General features: G+C 42.9%; 1 protein-coding gene across 3 annotated transcripts; it reads right to left on the reverse strand.

Annotated features, from left to right (window-relative positions):
- Positions 1 to 757: 757 nt before the first annotated feature.
- LOC130912851 (galactosylceramide sulfotransferase-like) lies at positions 758 to 19,583 on the reverse strand. 3 transcript variants are annotated; one of them, XM_057830934.1, is made up of 3 exons: positions 19,165 to 19,580; positions 14,504 to 14,648; positions 758 to 5,273 (listed from the first exon to the last, which is right to left on the reverse strand). In XM_057830934.1, exons 2-3 carry the CDS (start codon positions 14,623 to 14,625, stop codon positions 4,124 to 4,126), a joined length of 1,272 nt encoding a protein of 423 aa, XP_057686917.1. In that variant the 5' UTR covers positions 14,626 to 14,648; positions 19,165 to 19,580; the 3' UTR covers positions 758 to 4,123. The 3 variants fall into 3 exon arrangements, with proteins under 3 accessions (XP_057686917.1, XP_057686916.1, XP_057686919.1); XM_057830933.1 differs by having other exon boundaries at positions 19,157 to 19,577; XM_057830936.1 differs by lacking the exon at positions 14,504 to 14,648 and having other exon boundaries at positions 19,157 to 19,583.
- Between the last annotated feature and the right edge of the window lie 1,034 nt (positions 19,584 to 20,617).

Below are 20,617 nucleotides of genomic sequence, written 5' to 3' on the forward strand. Positions count from 1 at the left end.
CTCAGCTTCTTTGGACGAACAACCTGAGGCCAGCTCTGAGTGGACCCTGCTCTTTTAACGCTGGATGATCTTAGCCACTGTGCTGCAGCTCAGTTTCGGGGTGTTGGCAATCTTCTTGTAGCCTTGGCCATCTTCATGTCGCACAATAATACGTCTTTTACGATCCTCAGAGAGTTCTTTGCCATGTGGTGCCATGTTGGAACTTTCAGTGACCAGTATGAGAGCGTGTGAGAGCTGCATTTGTATTTAAATGATAAATTTGAACAGACCTGCTCCCTATGAACACCTGGACCTAGTAACGCTAACAAGTCACATGACATTTTGGAAGGAAAATGACAAGTAGTACTCAATTTGGACATTTAGGGATGTAGTTTCTAAGGGGTGTACTCACTTTGTCGCCAGGGGTTTAGGTATTAATGGCTATATTTTGAGTTATTTTGAGGGGAAAATAAAATAACTATTATATAAGCTGCACACAGACTACTTTTCATTGTGTCAAAATGTCATTTTGTCAGTGTTGTCCCATGAAAAGATATACAGTACTTAAATATCTGCAGAAATGCGAGGGGTGTACTCACTTTTTTGAATCACTGTATGGCAGGCCATCGCTAGGAGGCAAATAGCACTGTCAATTATCAAATTAATACAAATAACACAGTAGAAAGGGTTTTTCCAATATTTGTGTTGTATATTTAAAGCTTTATTACAGAAGAATTACATATCATAAATCACAGTATGAAGGCAGAAATGACTCCTTTTTCCTGAATTCGTCTCTGTATTTTGTCATCCAGGAATGAGCTTTTTAAGAATTCCCATAACTGATTCCGAAGGTTGGTATCATTTTATTAGTTTTGTCTACAGACACAAGTTGGCAGAGTTGTCAAGAATATCTCGGACATACTGTATTGCTTACTTTATTAAAATGTGAAAAACAATTTACACAGTATTTCAAAAACAGACTCGCAAACATATAGAGAACAGTGCAACATGTATTTTGAATTCAGTTCAGTGCTTAAAGAGGCAGTTCAGAATTTTTGACATTAGGCTTAATCTTCGAGTTAGCGTGGGTTCAATTAGTTGATGGAGTTGATTTCAACAATTTCCGTGTAGTTTGTCAGTTATTTGTTAGTTTCAGCGCTCTGGAGTGGCTAAACTAGTGTGAGTCAATGGTGCCTGCTTAGCATGCCAATAAAAAAATATTAACAGATCTAACATAGTCAAATCAATTAAAAATGCAGATCATTGTTAGAAATACCCATGCAGCCAAAACGATATCACACCAAACTGCCGTAATTCATTTCATTCTACGGGACTATTTTTTTTTTTTTTTTTTTAGATGCAGAGTGATTCGGCCACTTGTGCTTAGTCTGCTGGGGAAGTCCCTTTCGTTCCCACAAAAAAAAAAAAAAAAAAAAAAAAAAAAAGAGCAGTAAAAAAAAAAAACGTAATATCACTCGACTCCTGCTTGTCTAGACAGCTTGTTCCCTGCAGAGCTGCTGGATTACAAATGTTGCTCTTCATCCTACAATTATTGACATGCAATAGTAAGTTTTAATAACTTTATCCTGACAACATAGCCCATACTATTGACTGCATGGGTCATGGGTGATTCTCATGTGTGCATATGTTGTTTTTTATTGGTATGCAAAGCAGGCACCATCGACTCATAACAGTTAAGCCACTCCATAGCCTTGAAACTAACAAATAACCAGAGGTGGGTAGAGTACCCCAAATAAAGTAAAAGTAGTCATCAAAAAAATGTACTCAACTGCAAGTATTTGGTGAAAGGAATACTTAAGTAATGAGTAACATTGTGAGTAACTGCTTACATTTTTGTCAGATTTTTTTTTAAACAATGTTTTTTTTCTCAGCGCAGTTATCGATATGAACTGTTATTATAATGATACTGGACAATAACCATTTACACATTAAGCCCAAGAAATACAATTTTTTTTCATCATTCAATTTTGCCAGGAAAAAAAAAAATTACATAAATGAAGCATTATTCATCCTAAGAGCATTAGTGCCTTCTAGTGGAGCGAATAGCTCCTAGTTTGAATAGGGTTTAGTTCTTTTATAGTTACTATAATGAAATTATAAGGCTCATGTATCCGGTTTTCCGTGGTCAATCAGTGCCAAATAAAAATTGGGAGAGAGGTTAAAATCCGTGCTTATGACTAATGCAGGGAAGCACTCTATGTCAAATACAGTGATCCCTTGCTACTTCGCAGTTCAACCTTCGCGCCCTCAGTCTATCTCGGATTTTTTTTTTCCAAATAAAAAAAGAAATAGATGAGCTTCAACTGGGACCGTGTGCTTTGATCAGATGATGCCTCAGTTGCCGTGGCAACCACGTCCCAGCCACGAAAGGTGACGCACGAACTTGACCGCCCAAACCTGCCGCAGAAGGATGATCCCAAGACAACACGAAGCACGCCATCTACCCGGCCCACTCCACCACAGCTTTCAAAAGACTGAACATTTAAATAACAACTGTCGCTTCTCGGGGACATTTCAAACCTAGGAGTTCTATTTGACCCAGACTTATTGTTTAAAATTAGAAATATTTTATCTAAAAACGATGCAGAATAATTCATTCACGCGTTCGTTACATCTAGATTGGATTACTGTAACTCCCTACTTGCAGCTTGTCCTAAAAGTTCTCTAAAAGGTCTTCAGCTAGTCCAAAACGCAGCAGCAAGACTTTTAACAGGAACTCATAGAAGAGAGCACATCACCCCTGTGCTCCAGGCCCTTCACTGGCTTCCAGTCGAGTTTAAAATTACATTTAAAATCCTCCTTCTTACATTTAAGACCATTAATGGGTTGGGGCCATCTTATCTCACCGATGCTCTGGTTCCATATTACCCCAACAGAACACTCCGCTCTCAGAATGCAGGTCTACTGGTAGTTCCCAGGGTTTCTAAAAGTACTGTCGGAGCTAGAGCCTTTAGCCACCAAGCCCCTGTTTTATGGAATCAGCTTCCAGCAAGTATTAAACAAGCCGAGACAGTCTGCACATTTAAGATTAGATTAAAAACATTCCTATTTGACAAAGTTTATGGTCAGGCTAGTTGAAGTCGGATTAGACTCACAGTTCAGTCTAAGCTGAACTAGAAGCTATCATGCTGGGGGAAGTACAGCCACTGAGTTCTATTTCCCTTTTCTCACTCTACCTACCACTTGTCTTACTTTATTTTTATTTTCCAATGTTAATATCTAGTCACCTGGTGTCCCCTTTCCCCTCTGGGGAGGGGCTATTTTTCAGCTGTAGCCTCCTGACTATCCGGACCCCTGGCTGGATGGACGTGCCACCCCCGTCTCATCTGGCTAGATGGACCTCTTCTTCTTCCTTTATTCTCCTGCATCTTTACAGACTGTAACCCCGTCTGCTAATTCGCATTAGCAGTCCTGGTGCATCCTGTCTATCAGTCCTTGGAGTGGATCTCTCCTGACTGTGGTACTCCCCAAGGTTTCTCGTTTTCTCCCAAAGAGCTTGGAGTTTTTGGAGTTTTTCCTTGCCGACATGGAGGGTCCAAGGATGGGGGATGCCCAGGACTTGAACTTTATTTATTCATCATTGTTTGTGTTTCTGACTGTGTATCATATTGCCTCTGCAAAGCCCTTTGAGACAACCTTGTTGTGATTTAGGGCTATAGAAATAAAATTGAATTAAATTTCGAGGTACCCGTTGTTTTGCTGACCCTGGATCCAGCATTTCCTCTCCGTCAGCTGTTTTGCCTTGTTTTTTGACCATTGTCGATGAATAAATTGTCAACCTGTTTTCGGTGAACCTTCTTTAAACCGTTGAAAATGGAGTCAGTACAAAGGGTTAACACAGGCCGACTTGCTGGAGCGGTGCCAGCGGAACGCCATCTGGTTCGGCTGTCACTGTTCCGGCGGCTTGGGTGGGGGGGAGCCCAGATTCCTTCAGTTGAAAACAACTCGACACTTGAAGATTAAGCCTTATGTCAAATTCCCCTTTAAAGATTGTGAAATAGTTCTCTCAAGTGCTTATCAAAATCCAAATACGGTTAGGATCATTGAAATGTCACAGAACTGCAAATCTATCAGTCACATTTACAGCACTGTATTTTCCTCTTGCTAACTAGGACGCTTCTCGTCACCAGTTAATAACGTCTCTAACATGGCCCCACAACTTGGTGATCCATAGGTTGACGCCAAACTCGCTCAAGTATTGAATCTCTGGCATTAACATCTTACGGCACAACTTCAAGTGGGCCTTATCAATGTTCTTCTTCAAATTGTATCCCATTATGGACTTCTCCCCAATGGGCTGCCAAGGCTGCATGACGCTCTCTCGGATGCTGCCGGCATCGACGGCGTGACCCCCTTCGATGCAGGTGGCCGTCATCTCCGCGTTCCTCCTTTTGAGCTCCGCTATGTCCTCCGCCATGCGCTGTCGCCCGTACGCGTCCACTTTCCTCCAGAAGGTGCAGTTCACGTGCTGGTACAGTTTCCAGTCAAGAGCATTCCACTCGAGGGCCCTGGCCCTCAGTTCTGGTGTCAGTTTAGATACGGTTGACCCCTTGCGGGCATTAAGCTTGAAGAAGATGAGATCATCCATCTCCCAACATAGAGCATCCTTCAGCAGGATGAGAGATTCCTCAAAATGCTCTGCTAGCAAGAACAGCTGAAAACGTTCTGTGATGTTTTGGATTCCCTCGTCCACCCGCGGATCGTCCAGCTCCAGCGTGTTGTCTTCTCCAAAGTCAAAGAAAAGCAAGTTCCTGAGGTAGAATGCATTGAAACCTTCCGGGTCAAAGTAGTAGTGAGGATCACGAAGAAACTCCGCCATCTTGTCGTCTCCTGCTATCTTCCAGGTGAAAGGTACAACCCGACCATAGTAGTGGAAGGAGGATTCAAAAAGATCCGCCGGGTCTCTGAGGATGGTGACGTAAGCCGTATCGAGAGGAAGCAGCTTGGCCACTTCGGCCGCATTGAAACGCATGTGATTACAGATTATATTGAAGCACATTCCGGGTTTGTAGTCTTTAACGTGGGAACGCTGGAAAAAGGCAGGGTAGGAAAAGTCATTCCTGCTGTCCGGAAAAGCAAATTTGAGTTGATGTTTCTCTCCAAAGCGGAAAAGGATGTTGAGGAAGGTGCTGCTTGCCGACTTGTGGGTCTTCATGAACATGATGTCTACTTTGGGAGTGCACATCCCTCTTGTCTTTTTATGTGAGCTGTTGCTATTTGGCCTGGTTGTCGGCCGGGACGGCCGGTGGGCGCAGGAGTAAGGAACTGGAATGCTGCAGAAATAAACAAGAAACTTTTAGCGCTAACTTCACAGATAGAAACAGCACAGTTATTAAGAACTACCGGTATGTACAGTGGGGCAAATAAGTATTTAGTCAACCACCAACTGTGCAAAATCTCCTACTTGAAAAGATTAGAGAGGCCTGTAATTGTCAACATGGGTAAACCTCAACCATGAGACAGAATGCGGAGAAAAAAAAAACTGAAAATCACATTGTTTGATTTTTAAAGATTTCCAAATTAGAGTGAAAAATAAGTATTTCTGGCTGTCTAAGAGGTCTAACTTAGCCTTCTAACGAGGCTCCACTCGTTACCTGTATTAATGGCACCTGCTTTAACTCATTATCGGTATAAAAGACACCTGTCCACAATCTCAGTCAGTCACACTCCAAACTCCACTATGACCAAGACCAACGAGCTGTCGAAGGACACCAGAGACAAAATTGTAGACCTCCACCAGGCTGGGAAGACTGAATCTGCAATAGACCCTACTCACATGACGTCACAACCACGCCTCCGCGCCATATTGTCCGTCAACTCGTCGTGTTGACGCATTACCGCTACGTGAATTCCTCCTATTATGGCGTGTTTTTCTGCTCGTTAACATTAATAATCAAAATGCTGAAGGCGTGTGTGGCGGTTGGTTGCAATAACAGAGAAGATAGACGGAGAGACTTGAAGTTCTACCGTATTTCGAGAGACCTGGAGAGGGGAGTGAGATGGACGTCTGCAATTCGATGAGAAAACTGGGCTCCAAACGATTACCACGGATTATGTAATAGTCATTTTATATCTGGTAAGATGCATTTAATATATATTTAGAGGGTTTTGGGCTGACAACCACAATTAAGATCTAATTGCCGACAACATACAGTTTCAAATTCAAGATGCTTATTTCTTCCACCGTCATTACATTTTGAATAATATTTAGCTGGTACCAAGTGAAAGAAGCTGGCCTCGTCTACAGATCATCAGTTAAACAGGTGTGTCCAAACCTTTTGCAAAGGGGGCCAGATTTGGTGTGGTAAAAATGCGGGGGGCTACCTTGGCTGATTTACATAGAACAATATATTTAAACAAATTTTAGCAAGCCCTTCTGTGTGTCACATTTGCTTTATTTTATTTTTTTAATTAATAATTTCAACAGTCTCGTCTTTGTGGCGTTCTCTTTCGACACTCGGGCTCTTGTGAAATACTGCTGCTGTGAAATTAAACTAGCTTCTTCAAGTTGCTATAATTTTTCGCTGCGTATCTTCACTGTAATGTTGTCGTACATGTCAGCGTGTCTTGTTCGGTAATATCATTATCGTGTCACATCGAACTCTTTGAAAACAGCGACTGTCTCTTTGCAAATGAGGCAGACACAGTTGTTGCGTGTTTTATTGAAGAAATAGTACAATATCCACCTATCCTTGAAGCGTCGGCCATCGCAGTGAACTTTTTATTTTTTATTGATTGTCGCAATTTTAGAAAATTGGAAGTAAAGGGTCACACGGGGTAATGTTGCTTAGAGTGCTGCTCTTAAAAGTTTTTCAAAGTTTCGCGAGAATAGGCTGAGTTTTTGTGGACAAGATAGTTGTAGATATCAGGGTAGCAGATGTCAGGCAGAGAGGGCGAAGACAGCGGGTCGAAATATATCGATTTAGGCATCAAATATGGATCTGGCGAATGGATAGACTGAAGCTTTTCCACATAACGCCTTTTATGCAACGCATCCAATGAGTTTACAGCGTCTGAAAGCACCGGGGCTTCCATGAATTGCACTATAAATTGCATGACAAATTGAAACCACTGAGAATACGGATAAACAATGACGGACAATATGGCGGCCGGATACAGTGACACGACATTCTGTGACGTTGGTGAGTAGGGTCTATAGGTAAAACGCTTGGTGTAAAAATATCAACTATGGGAGCAATTATTAGAAAATGGAAGACATACAAGACTAGTGCTGCAACGATTAATCGATTAACTTGAGTATTCGATTAGAAAAAAAATATTCGAATTAAATTTTGTTGCTTCGAGTATTCGTTTAATTAAAGTGGTGTTGTAATGGTATATTTTGAAAGTGTTTGCATTTAATTTTTTTGATGAGAGTGGATACACTGCTTGCTGGTCTGCCTCTTTTCACATGGCTGAATCCAACTGCTTCCTGTTAAGACCAATGTAAGCCAAGTTTGTTTGAGCTAATTGTTTTTTAATGCATTCTCAATTTAGTTTATAGGTATATTTACCCGTTTTTTTTTTGTGGGAATATGTATCTGAACCATTTGTTAAGAGAATTATAAAAAAAAAAAAAAAAAATAAAAAAAAAAAACTTTTGCATTTTATAGCATTTAAGCTAGCGGACTTTTTCTATGTAAGTTAGCCAATTGTTCTTTTGTTGTACATATATCATCATTTAAAAATTTTTTTTTTTTTTTAAACCGCGATATCGCGATATTTTGCAACTCGATCGGTTATCGATATGCTCCCGCCAAGTATCGATACTTTTATTTGACATATTGGCCATTGGATGCTGTAAACTGCTCAATGTTTGTTGAGCAATTCCTTGGCGGTCCACTAGGGGGCGCGCGAGAGTGGCGGTGAAGGTAAAGTGCGCACAAGTCGTCTAGAGAAGAGAGGAAGCTCTAATTGGGTTGAAAAAAATAAAGAAGCTTCGTGAGAACGGTGAAGGAAAAAGTGAGAAAAATATTGCTACAAATCACACATGTGGATACACTTTACATTTGTCTAACAAAAATAAGGTTCACTAGCGGCTGGTGACAAATTGGACACTGGATTTCTTCGCTGCTTCCTTTTCATCACTTGAGGTAAGAAAGTTTTACAATGTAATTGATTTTTTAATTTACATGTTTTATTTTGATGACATTTGGTGTTGAATGATATCAAATAAACCAGCACCCTAAACTGGATGAAAATGAATGTCGAACAACCTTACATGAATTTACTGATTTATCTGATATTTTTTTAGAACCACTTTCCATCTAGTTTACGACACAATCTGTTATTACTGCCTTTTTGATACAATAAACCATAAAAATGGCTTGAATAGCTTCCAAGATATATAAGGTGATGTGCATGATAATTAATGTAGCATACATATTAAAAATAGGTAATTATTGCATTTTTAATTTCCATCCATCCATCCATCCATTATCTTCCGCTTAGTCCGGGGTCGGGTCGTGGGGGCAGCAGCTTTAGCAGGGAAGCCCAGACTTCCCTCTCCCCAGCCACTTCAGCCAGCTCCTCCGGCGGGATTCCAAGGCGTTCCCAGGCCAGCCGAGCGACATAGTCTCTCCAGCGTGTCCTGGGTCGACCCCGGGGCCTCCTACCGGTGGGACATGCCCGGAACACCTCTCCAGGGAGGCGTCCAGGAGGCATCCGAACCAAATGCCCGAGCCACCTCAACTGGCTCCTCTCAACGCGGAGGAGTAGCGGCTCGACACCAAGCCCCTCCCGGATGACCGAGCTTCTCACCCTATCTCTAAGGGAGAGCCCGGACACCCTGCGGAGGAAGCTCATTTTGGCCGCTTGTATCCGGGATCTTGTTCTTTCGGTCACGACCCACAGCTCGTGACCATAGGTGAGGGTAGGAACGTAGATCGACCGGTAAATCGAGAGCTTCGCCTTTTGGCTCAGCTCCTTCTTCACCACAACGGACCGGTGCAGAGTCCGCATCACTGCAGACGCTGCACCGATCCGCCTGTCAATCTCCCGCTCCCTCCTACCCTCACTCGTGAACAAGACCCCAAGATACTTGAACTCCTCCACTTGGGGCAGGATCTCATCCCCGACCCGGAGAGGGCACTCCACCCTCTTCCGGCTGAGGACCATGGTCTCGGATTTGGAGGTGCTGATCTTCATCCCAACCGCTTCACACTCGGCCGCGAACCGCCCCAGTGAGAGTTGGAGGTCACGGCTTGATGAAGCCAACAGCACCACATCATCTGCAAAAAGCAGAGATGCAATGCTGAGGCCACCAAACCGGACACCCTCAACGCTTCGGCTGCGCCTAGAAATTCTGTCCATAAAAATTATGAACAGAATCGGTGACAAAGGGCAGCCTTGGCGGAGTCCAATCCTCACTGGGAACGAATTCGACTTACTGCCGGCAATGCGGACCAGACTCTGACACCGGTCGTACAGGGACCGAACATCCCTTACCAGGGGGCTCGGTACCCCGTACTCCCGGAGCACCCTCCACAGGACTCCCCTAGGCACACGGTCGAACGCCTTCTCCAAATCCACAAAACACATGTGGACTTGTTGGGCGAACTCCCATGCACCCTCGAGGACCCTGCCGAGGGTGTAGAGCTGGTCCACTGTTCCACGGCCGGGACGAAAACCACACTGCTCCTCCTGAATCCGAGATTCGACTTCCCGACGACCCTCCTCTCCAGCACCCCTGAATAGACTTTACCGGGGAGGCTGAGGAGTGTGATCCCTCTATAATTGGAACACACCCTCCGGTCCCCCTTTTTAAAAAGGGGGACCACCACCCCGGTCTGCCAATCCAGAGGCACTGTCCCCGATGTCCACGCAATGTTGTAGAGGCGTGACAGCCATGACAGCCCCACAACATCCAGAGCCTTTAGGAACTCCGGGCGGATCTCATCTACCCCTGGGGCCTTGCCACCGAGGAGCTTACCAACCGCCTCAGTGACTTCAACCTCAGAGATCGAAGAGCCCACCTCAGAGTCCCCAGACTCTGCTCCCTCAAAGGAAGGCGTGTCGGTGGAATTGAGGAGGGCTTCGAAGTATTCTCCCCACCTACTCACGACGTCCCGAGTCGAGGTCAGCAGTACACCATCTTCACTATACACAGTGTTAATGGTGCACTGCTTTCCTCTCCTCAGACGCCGGATGGTGGACCAGAATTTCCTCGAAGCTGTCCGGAAGTCGTTTTCCATGGCCTCGCCGAACTCCTCCCATGTCCGAGTTTTTGCCTCGGTGACCGCCGAAGCCGCAGTCCGCTTGGCCAGCCGGTACCTGTCAGCTGCCTCCGGAGTCCCACAGGCCAAAAAGGCCCGATAGGCCTCCTTCTTCAGCTTGACGGCATCCCTTACCGCTGGTGTCCACCAGCGGGTTCGGGGATTGCCGCCACGACAGGCACCAACCACCTTACAGCTCCGATCGGCCGCCTCAACAATGGAGGTGCGGAACATGGCCCACTCGGACTCAATGTCCCTCACCTCCCCCGGGACAATGGAGAAGTTCTGCCGGAGGTGGGTGTTGAAACTCTTTCTGACAGGGGATTCTGCCAGACATTCCCAGCAGACCCTCACAATACGTTTGGGCCTGCCAGGTCTGGCCAGCAACTTCCCCCACCATCGGAGCCAACACACCACCAGGTGGTGATCAGTTGACAGCTTCGCCCCTCTCTTCACCCGAGTGTCCAAAACATGTGGCCGCAAGTCCGATGACACGATTACAAAGTCGATCATTGAACTGTGGCCTAGGGTGTCCTGGTGCCAAGTGCACATGTGGACACCCCTATGTTTGAACATGGTGTTCGTTATGGACAAACCGTGACGAGCACAGAAGTCCAATAACAGAACACCACTCGGGTTCTGATCGGGGGGGCCGTTCCTCCCAATCACGCCCCTCCAGGTCTCACCGTCATTGCCCACGTGAGCGTTGAAGTCCCCCAGTAGAACGAGGGAGTCCCCAGAGGGGGCGCTCTCCAGCACACCCTCCAAGGACTCCAAAAAGAGTGGGTATTCTGAGCTGCTGTTCGGTGCATAAGCGCAAACAACAGTCAGAACCCGTCCCCCCACCCGAAGGCGGAGGGAGGCTACCCTCTCGTCCACGGGGGTAAACCCCAACGTACAGGCACCAAGCCGGGGGGCAATAAGTATGCCCACACCTGCTCGGCGCCTCTCACCGTGGGCAACTCCAGAATGGAAGAGAGTCCAACCCCTCTCGAGAGGATTGGTACCAGAACCCAAGCTGTGTGTGGAGGAGAGTCCGACTATATCTAGTCGGAACTTCTCTGCCTCACCCACCAGCTCAGGCTCCTTCCCTGCCAGAGAGGTGACATTCCATTCCATTTTTAATTTCTATACATTCAATCAGCCTATACGCAGACTATGTAGCTGCTTAGGGCCCCTGACCACCAGGGGGCCCCCAATCTGGCAATTGTTTAATTTGTGTTCTATTTTGTTTACTACAGTTTGCTTTATTTGACTTTTGTGAGTTTTGATACTTGATTACAAGCTTAAAAAAAATAAAAGTTCTTCCTTAACTTCTTTCTTTCCTCTTTCAGAAAAAGGTTTGGCGCTATCTACTGTAAGTACTGACAATCATTTGGGGTGAGAAGTTTGAAGTATGCAGTGTAACAAAATCTGATTAATATACAAAATATGGACGTATGGGTTGGATTGCATGTATGGGTTTCACAGTACACTGTGACGAAATGGTGGGCCAAAAATATGGGGCCCTTTGCATTATTTTGTTTAGGGCCCCCAAATGGCCTGGGCTGGCCCTGCATTCAATTCATATTTTTTTAATTCACTCAATACTTCCAACACAAAAAAAACAGGATTTCAACTCAAAAGCTATTAAGTAACTAATATTTTTTTAAATTTATTTTGTTGTTTTTAAGGTGAGGAAGAATGTGACTGACTGAGTCCGACATCTAAAATGCTGAAGCAGATAGTAATCAAACCAACGCTTTTGGCAACAAAGGTCATACACGAATAAAAGACCCACCAATTTTATCATTGCCCCAATCCAAGCTCAACTGATGACTGACACGTAACGCACTGTTAACATTTTTTCAAAAGATTTAAAACTTTAAAGAAATTAAGGGTGCCATTCATCATGATCTCTCAAAGAAATATCAGTTGCTGTGGTTGTTTTCCTCAATATGTGCAGGTACACAATTTGCAGTAGATTTATATTTTACAGCGATGTTGCACTGAAAAAGTGTCACTGCTTAATAAATGACTTAAACAGTATTTTTTTTCTATTTCGAAACATCTTTTTTTCTTTCATTTCAACAGTTGTATCGTAGAATATCCTGTATCAAATTTCTGACCAATATATCGATTAATCGCTGTATCGTGATATCGTGAGATAATCGTTATTGTGAGCCTTGTATCGCGAATTGTATCGTGAGGTGCCCTGAGGTTCCCACTCCTACTAGACACACTAAACACGCTGGAGGTAACTCTCGAAGCAGGTGGGAAACGTTCACGACAGTGTTTACTAACCTTTGATTTTGTGTAAATGCGAAATCATATTGGAGGTATCGCCCCCTCGGCGGCCATTCTCCGCAAACGTGTTTTACATGTTGGTTGGCCCTGCTCCTTGAAGCCGCGGCTGTCTAGAACTTTTCCGTCGCCGAAGTATTCCCATACTAGCGATTTCATTTTCTTCGAGGGGGAAAAAAGTCAGGAGTTTCACCTCCTCCAGCCATCGTGTAGCACAGCTGACTCGCTGACACTGAGCAACAATCATTGGGGGAGGGTTGAGCCTTCTAGCTGGAAGCGTGAGATTTATCCATGCATTTTTTGGACATAAAAATAGCTAATACCTTAGGGACGGTATGATAGAAAATTTTTGCGGTTTTCAAACCTTGCTGTTTTCATACCATGGTGTCCCTTGAAACTGGTAATCGGCACATGTCTATTCAGCATCTCACAATACACTTTATAGCATGCAGATGGACCGCGGATTCATCTGATTTTGTGGATTAATTCATTTATTTTCGCATCACGCCAGCTAAACGGCTACAGAAAATTGTTGCTGCACCAGAGAGAGGTGTGTAAGCCTTTTTGGGGTTTCAAAAGGTTCCCATTCACCGGCAGATATTGGCCAAAACAAGCCCTACCATTGGACCATTGGACTTACGAGGAAGTGAGTAAACGTCGTTTTGTATTATGTCAACTACTGGGATCATGGCACACGTTTTAATATGGAGGTGGCTTGCATTTTGTAAATGACATGCTCCTTGTCCACCGAGAATGCCACTCTGCCGACAACCGGCGGCATCAGAAAAAGCAACTTTGCATAAAAATGGCCGCGAATACAGCGAATACAAAGTAAACACTACATAGTTTTTTCTTTTTTTTTTTCTAAACCTGTCCTGTTCAGCTGTTTGAAACGGAGAATGGAAGTCTAAGTGTCCGTTTGGTCTGAATAGTTTTAATGTTTCACATTGAGAGTATGAAATCCTCCCATTTTGATCATTCAACATACCTCGTTTATTATGACAAAGCAGCGAACAGGAAGCGGTTATGGAAGAACAGAAGAAAAGAAACAAGAAAGAAAAGAAACAAAACAACAAGAAATACATTGAACTCCTACACTATTGAACTCCAACAACTACTAATATGTTGGTGGTATCGTCAGCTAGATGTATTTCAGGTTGACACCGTGGGGGGCCTGTTGACCAGGGAAAGAAGGGGGACGGGGGTTGGAGAGTCTATAAGCTAAGTGATTGAAAGGGGTAGAGTGTGCACAAATCAGCTCTGTGATCTAGAACCCAGCAATCGTGTGAATCCCTTGTGAGTGCAAGCCCGTTGGCAACCGACCCTACATCGCTTCATCGCCACTCCCGGCACCGTGACCGCCCACCAAAGGCCGCGAGTACAGCGATTACAAAGTAAATACTACATACTTTCTTTAAATAAAGCACTATTTACTTTCGTTTGATCATGGACGAACATGTAGAAAAGTTCTCATCAGAGACATTCTGCCATGTTAGCTGCACAACAACTGCACGCCATGTAGTTAAGCATTAGTTTATGCCATATTCGTGTTGACCGTGTGGCAGCTAAGCGATCCTCCGACGTCCGCCAGTTTGACCGCAGTGTAATTCTCCAGCGTGGGACGAGCTGTAGCTTGCTCGCAACCGGGCGGGTTGCCGATCGGCAAAGACAATCAACAACCGTGACGTCGTGTGACATGATCCCGGGTAGTTTTGAGTGATTTTTCGCTTGGACAGCCAAGAATAGACTTCGAAACATCATTCTGTTCGGGTTAACATGTCGGCTAGCTGTCTCACGAGCGTAGGAACAGAAATCGTTCGTAACCCGGGAACTACCTGTATTATATGAAGTCCAGTGAGTGCAATATAGGTATAATATAAACAGTGCATATAATTTTACTGTAATACAGCATATACAGTAGGTACTGTATATACTGTACTTCCTTGTGTACACATTAATCAGCTGTATATTGTTTGTACATCTAATGTACGTGTGTTGAACCATACTCAGGCATGCTCAGCTGGGGCATGGACAAGCAGTAAAGGAAGATAATACTGCTGGTCAGTAGGACACCCAAACCCAGACGTTTGCACATGGACTTCCAGTGCCTTCCGTGCTTTAATGCCATGATCCAGAAATTTCACGAGTTACCTGAAAAACATCAAATGACAAAAAGTGAATGGAAAACCTACAAAGTTTCCATTTAAGCACTTCATGAATTTGCTGGGCAAGAATGTCAATTGGAGAAATTGGTTTTTCAACCGGGTCGCAAGGACATTTAGTCAATTGATAGCCTAGGAAGTATATTATTGGAACGTATGAGGAAGCTAGACTATCGCTAGACTACTGCTAACTACTTAGCCACAGTGATGTGTCAGGAAAATATTATACTAAAAACACGAGAATGAATTTAATGCATTGTTTTCAGTGATGGTTATGCAAAACGGATTTGATACTATCAATGTACCAGTCAAAAAGATCACGTGGCTTATCTTAGACATTTAATACTCTGAACCAGGGCCGTGCAGAGACCGATTGAGGGGCAGGTGCTCATAAATCAAGAACATGAACAAGAATTTAATACACCTTAAAACAACATAACTTTACATTATTGGGAGGGGGGGAAAGTGAATAGAAATCAACACTGTCATCAACACTTTCTGGCTGTGACTCAACTATTATTTTATTATTATCCATATTTGACAACTCTAGCACCTAATAATTAATAATGACATAAAAAGTTATCAAACAATAACATTGTAATTGCGTTTATAATTATTGGATTTTAATACCTGAATATCCTTGCAAAATGTGTTATTCTTACCTATTGTGCTCTTCACCCAGCTGATGAAGGATCCACTGCCTTTAGCAGCCTGATCTCTTAAATCCCTCAACCTCATTTCCTTGCGAGGTGTGTCGACATAATGAAATATGAATCTTAAATTTAAAAAATCAGATTGCCCAGTGGCTTTTATTTTTAAAGCTTTCTAAATTTCTTTCTCTCTCATTAACATTGTGAACTTAACCCTTTAACACCTAAGCCTATTTTGGCCGAACATGCATGCATTTGATGTTGCCTTTATATTTCAAAGAAAAACTTGTATACACTGGCCAAATTGGGTCCCTTTTTTCAGGACACCTTGAACTTCATGTCTAAACTGTTGTTTTCTTGACTGACCAATTATAATCCACATTTTGGACCCAAAAAGACAAAAAAATCCCAAAATCTTTTTTCAAAATTTGTAATGTTGACGTCCCATTGACAACCAAACATGCTCGACCAACCGTTTTGAAGCCTGATAATATTTATTCAACTTGTTAGGATAAACATTCAATAGAAAAAAATAAGATTGAATAGTTTTATGTTTGACAATTCAACACAAACAGCAGGTATGGTCATAGGCGTTTTTGGCCTTTACACATACTATGGTCAAAACAGGCTATATAGTGTGCAAAATAGTGAGAAAAAAATGTATATATATCATCTAACACAAAAAGAGTTTGGAAGATATCTCTTTGTGAAGTTAGGTGTTGTACCCATCACCTTATCGAAAGTATATAAGTACATGCAATCAAGCTTCTCACACAGACATCTACATAAAAATTGAAAAGATTATAGTGAAGACAAAATATATATAACATTGAAAAAAAGTATTTTAAAAAATATTGACAAGTAGTTAAATTTCTTGAATTTTTCAGGCATGCGATCCAATAAAGTTTTTTTTTTTTTTTTGCGCACTCAATAAAGCTTCTTCTTGAACAGGTCACTGAGCTGCGTCACACACAACGTCACACAGCCTACTCTTTCGCCGTTTGCGCTCTACTATCACTTCTACTCGCCGAGACGCCAATTCATCAGAGGAAAACCACGACAAATACGACTCATCTTCTTCCTTGAGTTAATGAAATAATGCATTAGCTTGTGCTAAATGTAGTTTTAGATTCATTCTGCACGTTTCAAAGTCGCTCGCTCAAACCAACCGGTGTTGTGCATTTTTCGGCACGACACCGGCCGCTGCTTGCTTCGCATGCCTCCCTTTCAATAGTTGGCGCCTCGCTCGGAAATTTATTAAAAATGATCACATTCGGTTCGTCCTTCCTGACATCACAACGACTCTTGGGATAAGTAGTCTTTTGTGCTGATTTCGCTTTTGAAAAGGACAAGAAATGATGACAATATGGAGATGGATATATGGTCCATGCAGCGTTTTAATGCATATTTATGAGTGCAATAAAACTATAAAACTCAAATGACATTATCTCCCGTTTTTCTTGGCCGATTGACTTCAAATAAAAACTGGTGTGGACATCAACTTCCGCACTTTCAAACGAGACCAACCAGCAGCGCGTGGGTGATGTAATTACAGCGTGACGAAGCTTCAAAGACGATATGCGTAAACGCGTCGCTGCCGACACGTTCGGTGTTTAAAGGGTTAAAGATGTGTACTATATAAGAGATAATTACGTTTCTTTTTTTTTTTTTTTTTTTTTTTTTAATCCCCACAATAAACCTGGTGTAAGAATTTTCACTACTTTCTCGAACACGGTTTATAAAGGTAACAACGTTTGTTTACAACCACCAGATGTCTTTGGACTCCACACCACACTCTCAGGTCAAAGAGGAATAACGTGCTAGGGTGTGGGGGGGTTATGCGGCAGGTTAGCGGCACACAGATGTTTTTCTTTTGTTTGATTTTTTTTTTTTTAAGTGTTTTCGGTGTTCAAGTAAAGTACTCCGTGGCGTGTGTGGACAGTCGGCCAGCACACACAGACGCACAAGAAAAAAAACAAAAAACAGCAGGGCTGAGAACCAAAAGTGCCACATGACAAAATCCGTTTTTCCACATGGCAAAAAAAAAAAAATGCCACAAGGCAAAAATTTTTTTGCCACATGGCAAAAAAATTGCCACATGGCAAAATCAATTTTTCCACATGGCAAAAAAAAAAATTCGACATGGCAAAAAATGACACATGGCAAAAAAAAAATGCCGCATGGCAAAATCCCAAATTGCAAAAAAAAAAAAAAAAAAAGAATTTCCACATTGCAAAAAAAAAATTCCCACATGGCAAAATTCATTTTGCCACATAGCAAAAAATGCCACATGACAAAATCCATTTTGCCACATTGCAAAAAAAAAAATGCCACATGGCAGAATCTTTTTTTGCCACATTGCAAAAACAAATTTGCCACATGGCAGAAAAATTTTTGCCAATTTTTTTGCCACGTGGCAAAATCCATTTTGCCACATGGCAAAAAAAATGCCACATGGCAAAATCCATTTTGCCACATGGCAAATACCACTTTTGGTTCTCACTGTCTCTCAAAAAAAAAAAAAAAAGCCCAGTCAAAAGGGGGACTATGGGCATGTAGGGGCAAAGGCGCGGGTGCTCAAGATACAATCCACCCCCCCCCCCCCCCCCTGCACGTGCCTGATTTTTGTGATAATGTAATACTACTGAGAATGCAAAACAAAAATATTACCAACTACAGTAAAACAAAAATGTTTAGCATATCGTCCCTACCATCACTGACCCACCCCCATACTTCACAGTGGGTATGAGGTGCTGTCTACATGCCAACAAGCTGTTTGGGAGGCATGCACGGAGAAAACCTTTCCTCACTCACAATCATACACGCAAACGTCTGGAGTTCGCCACGCGGTATTGGGGCTTCAACTGGGACCGTGCGCTTTGGTCAGATGAGACCAAGATTGAGCTTTTTGGCAACAAACACTCTAAGTGGGTCTGGCGTGCCACGAAAGATGCGCATGCTGAAAAAGCACCTTATACCCACTGTGAAGTATGGGGGTGGGTCAGTGATGCTGTGGGGCTGTTTCGCTTCTAAAGGCCCTGGGAACCTTGTTAGGGTGCATGGCATCATGAATGCTTTAAAATACCAGGACATTTTAAATCAAAATCTGTTCCCCTCTGCCTGAAAGCTGAAGATGGGTCGTCACTGGGTCTTTCAGCAAGACAATGACCCTAAACATATGGCCAAATCTACACAGGAATGGTTCACCAGACACAAAATCAAGCTCCTCCCATGGCCATCTCAGTCTCTAGACCTCAACCCCATTGAAAACCTGTGGGGTGAGCTGAAGAGGAGAGGACCCAGGTCTCTGGATGATTTAGAGATTCTGCAAAGAGGAATGGCTGAAGATCCCTTTGTCTGTCTTTTCCCATCTTGTGAAACATTATAAGAGAAGATTAGGTGCTGTTTTGTTGGTAAAAGGGGGTTGTACAAAGTATTAACACCAGGGGTGCTAATAATTGTGACACACATTATTTGATGTCAAATAATTTTTTCTTTATGTGAGATTTTTTCCCCACTGAATAAATGCACTTGTATTGAAGGTTGGATTTTTCTTTTTTTCCATCAAGGTCCCATATTATTTAGGAGAAAAAAATATTAGAAGCTAAAAACACATAATTATGATAAATCCACTAATTATGGAGGGCACTGTATAATTCAAATAAGGTTGCTTAAAAGTTGGTGGGGACAATTTGAGCATCCTGAGAAGTTGCTAGAGTTTTGTCCCTACCGTCCCTATGCAAACCTACGCCCTTGGTATCACAATATATCACCATTTCGATATATTTTCACACCCCTACTGGTAACAGTGAAAATGAGCTTACATCATCAGAAAATAAAGGCTTACCTTCATACATTATAAATCCAACTTGGAAGGAAGTGATGCTTGCCCGTCGGCGAAGCTTTTGCTTTTGTATTCCACTTGACTAAAACAAGTTGATCTAGCTCCTGGGGTGGCTCTTGCATCTGATCTTGACACACATACAGACGAAAGGCATCTCATGCTAGACTCATCACATGTCCGCAGATAAGAGATCTCCCCTGGCTTCTCCAGTTTCACAGCACCGCTGCAGGCACACCTGATGCCTGAGGCCGCCTCCCCCTCTTAACTTTCTAATCCGAGAGCCATTTTGCTGAATGAAGCACTGCGGGGACCCTCGTGTCCCTGTGACATCAGGGTCTGTCAGGGGACAAGCACTTGTCAGAGAGGGAGAGTGTAACACAAAACGGGGGAGGGCAAGTGATGGAGCGAGGGAGGCGAGGCTTGTATAGTCACTATTCTGTGTTCTCCGTACAGAGGGCCATTGAGCTCTCACACCGGAGTCCAAGTTGCAAGCTGATCGGAGGGGTGGAAATCAGCATAAAAAGAACAAATGCACTAATTGTACCACTTGATCAAGACTGCTTTATGTCACAGTTCTTTGAAAAATGCCTTGTATACATGCTACATGTGGAATGTATGGTTAATAGTGAGTTGATTGTCATATTGCCTGGGCATTCATAGAGTAGCTTTGCCGTGAAGTTGCAATAGTTTCTTCTGAACACATAAATTACACATGCAAAAATACATATATTCTGGACTTACCGCTAAGTAGTGATGTTTCGGCTCAGCACTTCTGCACTAAAGTCTAATGAGAAACAAACACAAGAAGTGTATATACTGTAAACAATGCAGTTTAGAATGGCTTCGGCCTGGTCATTCAACTTTTTTTTTTTTTTTTTTAAGTATTTCTATTTATAGTCTAGAAGTGTTTTTCAAACAAAGAGTCACGATACTTTATTTCAAGGGCGGAAGTTAGCATAGGGACCGTAGGGACATAACGCTATCAACTTTTCAGGATGCTTAAATTGTCCCCATCAACTTTTAAGCAACCTTATTTGCATTATAAAATGAGTTCAGTTATACAGGTAATTCAGATTGTCTTCCCATATGTTGTAAGGATAGAAATGACCCGAACATTATTGAGTAAATTGCTTTCATTATCTCCAGACATACTTTTATCCCTTATCACTTGCTGAATGTGCAAGTCCATTTTCATTGGCTGATGACTAGATCCCCCCTCAGAAATGCATGTCAACATGCCGCCTTCTCCGCCCCCTTTAAAGAGGAAGGATATTAGAAGTTTTTTTGGCTAGCAGCAGCAGCCACTGTAAGTAATGTAAACATACGTCAATGTTGTGGAGGTGGGGAACACGCCACTAATTTTGCCAATGAAAGTCTGACTTGCATCAAAGTTAGCATAACATTAAACTGTGTGAACTTGCTAACTTGTCAAACTCGAGTAGAAAGCTGCTTAGAAAGGTGTCT

Source organism: Corythoichthys intestinalis, chromosome 3 (assembly GCF_030265065.1).
Source record: "Corythoichthys intestinalis isolate RoL2023-P3 chromosome 3, ASM3026506v1, whole genome shotgun sequence".
NCBI classification, from domain to species: domain Eukaryota; kingdom Metazoa; phylum Chordata; class Actinopteri; order Syngnathiformes; family Syngnathidae; genus Corythoichthys; species Corythoichthys intestinalis.